Source organism: Abramis brama (assembly GCF_963993115.1).
Source record: "Abramis brama genome assembly, chromosome: 8".
Taxonomy (NCBI): domain Eukaryota; kingdom Metazoa; phylum Chordata; class Actinopteri; order Cypriniformes; family Leuciscidae; genus Abramis; species Abramis brama.
In genome coordinates, this window is record NC_139970.1 from 22,750,554 (window position 1) to 22,760,377 (window position 9,824).

Genomic DNA, 9,824 nt, shown 5'->3' on the forward strand with positions numbered 1-9,824 from the left:
GGTTACAGTGATGAACTGCATCACATACAGGTAAAATCAAAGATGGAAGCTCTGTTTCTGTTTTCATATCTCGTTTGAGATAGCTGGGAGCAGAGAGGAGATGTGATAGACTGTTTATCTGTTATCTCAGGGTCGGGTCTTTTTGATTTTCTCTTTGTTTTCCCTCCAGCTTCAAAGCAGCAAATATGAAACAGTTTTGTCTGAGGTGCAGGTGTGTTGCAGCTCAATTTATCATTACATAAAAGAGGGAAGATAACCTGCCTGTCTTGAGGGATAGTTTAATTGCAGAGGAACGGTCATCAATCCTGGTCTGAAGGCATATAAATATCCTGAAAGTTAATGCATTTGGCATTATGTACAGAATTGCTCGATTTAGCAATGATAAACGTTAAAAAATCAAATCTATTCAATAAATAACATCTAATTGCACCAAGTCAGTTTTGTTCATGTTTTTCCTGTAGTTATATGAGATGAAGAGCCTTCTTTATATTAAAGAAAGTACTATTTTATCATATCCCATCTATATATCTGCTGCATAATTGGAAACATGGCTTTGACAAAACAGACTGTGCACTCTTTCTCACTTTCTCTCTTCATACATGTGTGTGTGTGTGTGTGTGTGTGAGAGAGAGAGTGTGTGTTTTGTTTGGGAGGAGCGATTCTTCATACTTGGCTTAAACTTTATGGACAATAAAGATCCCATTTCAAAGTACAGCAGGGTGTTGAGCCTGGGGTCTTGGCTGAGCGTTCCTGGGAACAGCCCTCTGAAGACCAGGAGAATATCTTCAGCTGACACATGGCGCGGAAAAATCCCCATGCAGACCGTGTGGCAAAACTGCCTCTCATTTACTCAGCACTAAATTTACAGTCAATCTCTCAGGTCAAACTCTGTTGCTACTAAAATCAATATCCATTATTCATGAAAAAAAGCTGTTAATTATGATCTCCAACCTTTTTCCTATTGTTTAACATTCTGGTGTCAAACTGGGAGTGAGACAACTCCCTGTTACGTTAGCATCCAATGCGATTAGAAGTCCCATTGCACACAATATTTTTTAGGCATAGTTAAAAATTACGTCCAAATCAAAACCACATGACGCTTATGTGCCATAACCTTAATAAACAAGCCACAGTCATTTCTGGAATCCCCACGAGAAGTCAAGTTCATGAAATTCCTTCACCACTGGCAGTGGAGTTTGTGTTATAAAACGTCAATATTGCCACACGCTTCTGTGTGTCTGTGAACAGGCTGCTCAGTATATGGAGAGAGGACAGTGTCAAGTCATGCCGTGACCTAAACAGCAGAGGATGGGAGGGGATTCGGCAGACATGCTGTTTCCTGGAACTCGCATCAGATGAGTAAGATTTTGTCTCTTCAGAACATGGGGGCAGAGGAAAACATGTATAATCACAGCGCACTTTATAATAATCTGTTTTGTGCATTGTAATTCATTCCAATAATAAAAGCTGTTGCTCACCACAAGATTTGAGCCTTCGTTGAATCAGTGCTTGCTCTGTAAGACTTTTTGCAGACTCAGTTTTTAGCAGACTCTGTTCCCTTTTTACAGATCATGAGCTCAGCCTTTCAGCAGCAAGAGTTTTCACTTGGAGTACAGCAATTGATTCCAGAAAAGAGTCACGTCCTCCAAATGGGTCGCTTTTAATACTCTGTAGACCGTAATAGCATCACTGGTGAACTTTGGCCCAGTGGATGGTGTTAGCCTTTGAGTTTTAGGGAAGATGTCTTCAACTCTACTGGGTGCCATTTAGCATATGAGTACAGTGCGGATGGTTGTATTGGCCAAGATCATTTAACGCCATCTTGAGGAATTTCTCAAGTACACTGATGATTCATTTAATACGCTTCACCACGCAAATGTGCTGAGATGGAATATTTCCGGTTTTGTTGAATTTTCTAAAAAAGACTGAGAATCAGTAGCCTAAGTCAAAATTACTCTGAAGAAATCATTTTTAATTGTATTTATATATAATTATAATTATATATTATATATCATTTTCATGTGATATTTGGGCAGATAACTTTTAAATAGTCTTATTTTTAAAATATTTATATATATATATATTAATATATATTAAGTAATATATATATAAAGTTCCATGTGATTTGTGTGTATATTTGGGCAGATATATATTCATATATAAAAGTCATATATATATATATTAATAATTATTTTATTTTTAAACATCTTATCTATATATTTAGACATAAATATATAATAGCTATATAACTCTATCTATCTATCTATCTATCTATCTATCTATCTATCTATCTATCTATCTATCTATCTGTCTGTCTATATATATATATATATATATATATATATATATATATATATATATATATATTATACATAGATAGCATAAAAATGAGACATTGGAGTAATGCAGCATGGAACAAATTTAGTCGTTGCATGGTCAAAAAGCCAAGCTTTCTGGTGAGATACACATTTGCAAGGAGATGAGCCAATGAGATAATGGGCCACACACTGATTACTGGAGTGATAAACTCTCTGCAAATTAGAATCAGCACCTTTGTGTGTGTGTGTGCGTGTGTGTGTGTGTCAAGCTGCATAAGTAGCTTTTCATCCAGTTCTTTGTCCTTATGTTTACTAAGCTTATAAACGGAAAAGGGAAAAGGAAAATCAGCAATGTTTAAAGAAAGGAAAACTATTTGAACAATTTTGAACTTCTCTGTAATGATAGATAGTATGATGATGAAACAGATGTTTCCCTGAAACATCCCATTTATTTTATAGGCACATGGTGGTATGAAGCAAAAATTGTACAGCTGGATATGATTTTAGGGGGGAGAATTGTGAACTCTAAATCTGTGAGCATACAGCGCCACCATGTGTTAAGATTTTGTTACTAGGCAGATTCTGTTAGCGTTTGTCGAAGTGCACTTGGTTACAGTTTCAGAGACTAGATGAGTGTGCTGAAAAATGTGAATTATGTTAATTTAGTATAGTTGGATTTTGACATGACACTATCAATATGAATGGGTTTGTTTTAATCACATCCGTTTGAATGCCAAGTGCTAAATACTTTCAGGAATAATACCAATCAAATTTAGCCAAGAAACAAATGTTGAAAGAAAATGTCAACTCTCATACACATGCCTTTATCCAAGCAGCTTGACGTGGATATGTCTGATGACAGGTCATGACTGTCAGATGGATTCTGCAACATAGACGTTTACCTTTCCTGTCTGCAATGCAAAATGCAAAGCAGAACTGAAAAAAAAGAGGTATCCTTCTGTAGAAAATGACTAATGCAATACTTGTATCAAGCAAATTCAGTTTAACATGCACATTCAAAGTTCCACAGAAAACCCAAGAGTAGAAAAGCCAACATGTCCTGACAGAGACATAGGTTTAATCTGGAACTAGGCTGATCATGTTTCCCACTCACACTCAGCAGAACTAGGTGAGGTGCTGCGATTTCCAAAGGAAAGGGTTTCCACTGTGATGTGTCGTTCTTAGGTAAACATGCAAATATGCTTGATAACATCTAACACACCCTTGATCTATTAGAACAAAGAGCTCAGTGAGGGAAACGTTCCCTCTGGGGGTTTTGTGGTCCGTAAAGAAATTGTTTCCACTCAGTGTGTTTGTGTGTGATGTGTCAGAGAGATTTGGGTGGGTCTTACATTTTCACTCATGTTAAGTTACTGTAGAATTCAAGGATCAAATCATGGATATTTGAAAGAGAATTCTTTATTGGAATGGTTTCTTTGCAAAAACAAACAAACAAACAAATCTAATAAAACTACAGTGAATAAATAAAAGTTAGAGTGAGTTATTCACAATGCATAGATAGATAGATAGATAGATAGATAGATAGATAGATAGATAGATAGATAGATAGATAGATAGATAGATAGATAGATAGATTGATTGATAGATGGAAAGACAAATATAAATGTAATCTTAAAATTACTGTCTTTATCTACCCAACCCATTCAAATTTTCCTATGACTTATTTAGGAACCTCAAATGTCAAGGCCTATTTATGAAAATTATAAACTTGTTCCATTGCAACTATATTCGTCATTGGTTGAAAAAACAAGTCTAATAATTGCTTTTAAATATCACCAGGAAATCATGACACTTAGATGTTGATTATTATTAGTAGTATTATGCTATTAAACATGACATTTATTTTACTGATAGTAGCCTAGTCAGTCATGACTAAATATGAGCCCACAACGCCCTCTCGTGGAATAATAATAATAATTCATTTAATAAGCTTTGCAGTGCAAGAAGTAGGCATTATCAAGTCCGAGCTCATGACAGAAAATTTAAAATGTTATGATGTTTGTAAAGTGGAGTCTGTTCAGGTTACCATTTTGAAACGTAATTGTCCTTTTAAAGGGACCGCTTAGCCTCCAGGATCAACCGTCATTACAAGAGACAGTAGCTTTAAATGTTATTGGGCTTCGAGCGGAAACGCCCCGCCTACATAAATATGAGCCCCGCCCATTAGAAGGATGCCCTGGCTCTTTGGAATGACGTTTGATCTTGTGGGCGGGGTTGTCGATTTCCTCAGGGAGGAGCGACAGAGCCACTGACACGTACGAATGTCTCAATAATTTGGACGAAGGTGATACAGTTACAGGAAAGGAATACGTCCAATACGTTTCCGTTAGTAGTTCAACCGCTTTCTTAATGTGCCCTACTCTGTTCAGAAGGTCGCGCTTAAAGGAGGTGTGTACTGCACTAGAAGTCGGAGTACAATGAGGTTTTCTATGTTGATCAGTCTGTTAAGGCCGATCGGCCCGGTTATTATCGGGATCTCTCTGGGATTTACTCTGAGTTTGCTGAGTGTGAGCTGGGTCGAAGAAAGCTGTGATATTAATGCCATAGGAGATGAAGGAATCGTTTTATCCCAGGATGGAAGTCTGAAAGGAGCCCGGAGACCTAACTCTATTTCTCCTGGGAGTGATGGTGAGGAGGAGGAGGAGGAGGTGGAGGTGGAGGAGGAGGTGGAGGAGGATTTCCAGCCGAGAATAATCCCATATAAACCAGTGAAACAGACTCAGTCCAAGAAACTTTTCAGGTAGACATACCATTCAGCCTGCTTCATCTATCTTTTATGTTGTGTTTCACGCCAAAAACAGCACCCCAGGTTAAAACAACATAATTAATAATTATCTAGGCCAGTCGATGTATGTATTTTTGAACAGGCATCCTGATGTAGGCCTAACTTACCTGGTTTAATTTAAAAAAAACACCGTTATAGTAGTATAGCCTACTAATAGAGACACAAATTCTCTAAATGTCCCCAAAGACAATCAAATCCTCTATTGGTGACAGAAAAATGATATCTTAATTAAAATCTAAAATAGCCCACTTAGGGGATAGAGTACTTGGGTTGAGGTCAACGTGTAAGTGCAGAAATTATTATTATGAATGACAGCTGTGAAAAAAATAACCTAAGTTATGTAGGCTATACATGCTTCTCTGTTCTCGGTGTTGTTGTTTACCTATGCTGGAATTGAAGGCTGTTTTCATGAAGTTAATCTTGGTTATTCTTTTCGTAAATCAGTGTTTATGATTTCCTCAAAATTAAAGAACGTTGAGATTAAAATTGTATTTTGCAACATAAAATCTTTACATTATTCATGTTAGTCTCTACTAGCATAAAAGCTAATGGCATTTTGGCAAGATTAGTGATTTAAGTTGTTAAAGATCTGTATTTTTTTTCATAATGAAGACAAAATACTACTATAACCGAGAAAGCTTCGAGTTTGGCTTCAGCTTTTAGTAATGTGAATACAATGCTGGTGGTTTAGGCTTTGACAATTACAGATAAGTCAAATATTTACTTTTGCTATTTAAAGAATTTTGCAACAAGATTACCAACGACTCAGTGGCATTTCAAACACTGAGGTATTTCAGTATTTTTCATGGGAATGAGATGAAACAGGCCTGTGGCAGGCTTATACTGTAACTGTAACAGTTGATACGTCCCATTGGGAAATCTATAATCCTTAAGGGTGGCTCCCATGTTGCTCATTTCTCCATTTCAGTCAACGCTTACAATACTCTGAGGTAAATTAGGAAGGTTACAGACAGTGCTGTTGTTAACTAATCCCATAACATGAAAGGGTCAGTTGTCTTATCAGTTCACGTTGACCTCATACTAACCTCTTTCTCCCAGCACTGCTTTACAAAGCTGCATCCTGATAGTTGACTGCTAACTTTATCTGAAACATTTGTTTTCAAGCTCACACACCCAGTATAACTCTTGGGCAAATAAAATGGGCCAAGCCAAAAATGTCAAAATATTTAGTGGTCTTTTAATGGTCTTCTTAACCATTTTAATCACAAATCACAGGTCTGGAAATTATCAAGAATTGCACAAATACTGTAGATAAAGTAACTAGAATAGCCTTCCCCAACTTGGAGACAGCTTTTTAAAGGAAGAAAAGTCAATGTTAATGGCTTCAAATACATGAGTAGTTGAAAAATGTCTCCCAGTTCATTTGAATTTAACGTGAGACCGAATATTCATTATAGGCTTCAAATCTGGGGCCAGATTTACTAACAGTTTGCGCCAGCGCAAACACACTTTTGCAGTTGAAAAACTTCTGTCAACTAGGCTACTACATCTACTGACGTTATTGCATATGCATTTGTAAGTTTCTCTTTCAGACGCAAAATTTATGGGAGGAGAGTATTTAAATGATTTATGCTAGGTGATTTAGCCTACTAAGGTTTGCGATAGTCAATTCACTGGTATTTGCACCATTATTTAATGCCCAAAAAAGCATGTCTTAAACCAGACGCTAACCTAATTTGCTCTGCTATTGGTAGATTGCTTTGGTCATTATGGAAATGATCCGGCTGCGTTTGTGTTCTTTAATTTGTGCGTCATCATCAGTAGATCACGCGTAGAACTTTCCACTCCCAATCTATATATATATATATATATATATATATATATATATATATATATATATATATATATATATTAGTTTTAGTTTTTTTAATAGTTTTACTTTCACTTTTAGCTTTAATTAACAATAGCAACAATGTTTTCAATGCAACTTTTTCTTCTAATTGTGACGATATATATTTCGTAATATCTTTTATCTTTATAACATGCAGCTGAAAGTTTACATCTCACAATGTGGCCAAATTTCTTTTTTAAACCTTATCTCTGAAATTACCAGTTTATTTATTTTTTTAACTGGAAACAGTCTTCCATGATTGGTGTGGTTAATTGCAATGACAAAGTTACAGTCCTGAGTTAAACAATCATGAGTTTTAAATTGTAATGGTCTTGTCTGTTTCCACAGGGCGAAATACATCAGCACAGAGCTGGGAATTCGAGAGCGTCTTTTCGTGGGAATACTCACATCCAAAAACACCATCAACACTCTGGGTGTGGCCGTCAACCGCACCATAAGCCATCATCTGGACAATGTTGTGTTCTTCACTGGCACACGAAGCCACAAGATACCCCACGGGATGATCGTGGTCACTCACGGTGATGAACGCCTCATCTGGAACATGTTCCAGACCATCAAGTACATTTTAGAACATTACATCACAGAGTACGACTGGTTCTACCTCGCCCAGGATGACACGTACACGCAGGCGGATCGTATCAAGGCTCTGGTGGAACACCTGAGTATGGACCGGGTGCTTTACATGGGCAGCCCAGAAGAGTTCATCGGAGGTGAGATGCAGGGGAGGTATTGCTATGGGGGGTTCGGATACCTGCTGTCCCGCAGTCTTCTGTTAAGGCTCCAGCCCTTCCTGGAGAACTGCAGGAACGACATCCTCAGCGCCAGACATGACGAGTGGCTTGGGCGATGCATCATTGACTATGCTGATACGAACTGCGTGGAAGAATTTGAGGTGAGATAAGTCCTGCTTTCAGTGGAAGTTTACAGATATGTAAATAGTTTCAGTATGTCTTAGAGCTGCACGATTAATCATTAATATAAGAGACTGTGATCTCGATTCAAACACCCATGCGATCTTATTCCTAAATGACAACGATTTGGCTATTAAACCTTTGTCTATTTAACCTTAGACTTGTACGATCACAGCAGACATTCAAATCTGCGTTGGCGCTGCCTCTGATCCAGAGAGAACAGTTGTCATGTGTAGGGAGGGATGAAACGGCTTCACAAACAGTCTTTAAAAATCTTGTAAAAATCATTAAAATCATCACAGAAGTACTGGGATAAAAGTTTATAGTTTGGATATGAACGCTGATGTCTATGTAGATAGATAAATTATTAATTCAAGAACATTGTGCAAGTTAACTGCAACAGTGGCACTGCAAACTTCACATACTTAAAAAATAAATAAAAAAAAAAACAGCGTTTAGTTGATCCTTACAAGTGCTGTGCTCATTTCCACGGCTTCCTTATTCTATTAGGGGGTTTGGAGTTACAATGTTTCTAGATGAACCATTAAAGAACACATCACAAACGTCTCCAGGAAATCCTGTAGAATTCAACCAATAAAATGACGACTTCAAAACTCCTTTAGTGCTTCCCATTTTGTGTGCCATCAGACGTCACACCCAACAGTGAATGTCTGATGTCTGAGACTAGTCTTTGGTAAACTGCAGTTTTAAGGAGAAAATACTCAGCAATGGTGTTGACTGATGAATTTGCTCATGGTTTGTATTAAAGCATATTAAAACACCACAAAGACATATAAACAACATTAGAATTTTTTTTTTAACCACAGGGTGTCTTTAAAATGTAGTTTATTCCTGTGATGTCAAAGTTTAATTGTCAGCATCATTACTTCAGTCTCCAGTGTCACATGATCCTTCGGAAATCATCCTAATATGCTAATTTTCTGCTCAAGAAACATTTCTTATTATTATCATCAGTGTCGAAATCGGTTGTGCTGCTTAATAGTTTTGTGTAAATTGTGATTTCAGGATTATTTGATGAATAGAACAATTAAAATAACTGCATTTATTTGAAATAATAGAAATCTTTTGTAACATAAATATTATAACTCTCTTTTTTTCAGTTAATTAATGTCCTTGCTGAGTAAAAATAATTTCTTTCAAAAACTAAAACATACTGACCTCAAAAAGTTTCAGACCTGTGATTTAAAGGGATAGGCCTGGACCTCAAGCCAACCTAGGTTTATATGACTTTCTTCTTTGTCGAACACAATTGAAGTTATTAAATAGTATCCTGGCTTTTCCCAGCTTTGTGATGGCATGGAACTTTTCCCAAGTTTTTGAAACTCCAAAAAGTGCATACATTCATCATAAAAGTATTCCATATGACTCCAGTGGGTTAAAAATGCTTTATGAAGCAAAGCAATAGGTTTTTGTAAGAAAACATCCATATTTACGGCCGTACGCACATTCACAAGTTCTGGAGAAGGGTGACCTTTGACCCTACATATGACGTAGGCATAAGTTTTGGTGAGAATTGACGAATGCGGAAGTGCAGGGGGTATAGTAAAACAAAACACAGGTCAGGAATTAGAAGTCTAAAACGTGAAGGTTTAAAGAAAAATGTCGAAGGATTTCGATATAAGAGAATAGGAGCTACGTCATACGTCGGGTCAGAGGTCACCCTTCTGGAACTCGACTCTCTCGTGAACCCACGTACTGCCGTTGCCGGAAGCCAGTGATTATAGTTTATAAAGTTTTAAATATGGATATTTTTCTTACAAAAAAGCATTGCTTCAGAAGGCCTTTATTAACCCTCGTATGGATTACTTTTATGATGGATGGATGTGCTTTTTGGAGCTTCAAAATGGCGCTATTCAATGCCATTACAAAGCTGGGAAGAGCCAGGATATTATTTG

At 37.0% G+C, this 9,824-nt stretch overlaps 1 protein-coding gene across 1 annotated transcript in view; it reads left to right on the top strand.

Moving 5' to 3' along the window:
• The first annotated feature begins 4,567 nt into the window (after nucleotides 1-4,567).
• The window catches only part of chpfa (chondroitin polymerizing factor a), a 10,008-nt gene continuing 4,751 nt past the window's right edge, over nucleotides 4,568-9,824 (top strand). Inside the window, exons 1-2 of the mRNA XM_084121177.1 lie at nucleotides 4,568-5,079; nucleotides 7,325-7,889. Coding sequence (XP_083977303.1) covers nucleotides 4,757-5,079; nucleotides 7,325-7,889 — 888 coding nt within the window. The 5' untranslated portion in view covers nucleotides 4,568-4,756. The remainder of the gene's footprint in view (nucleotides 5,080-7,324; nucleotides 7,890-9,824) is intronic.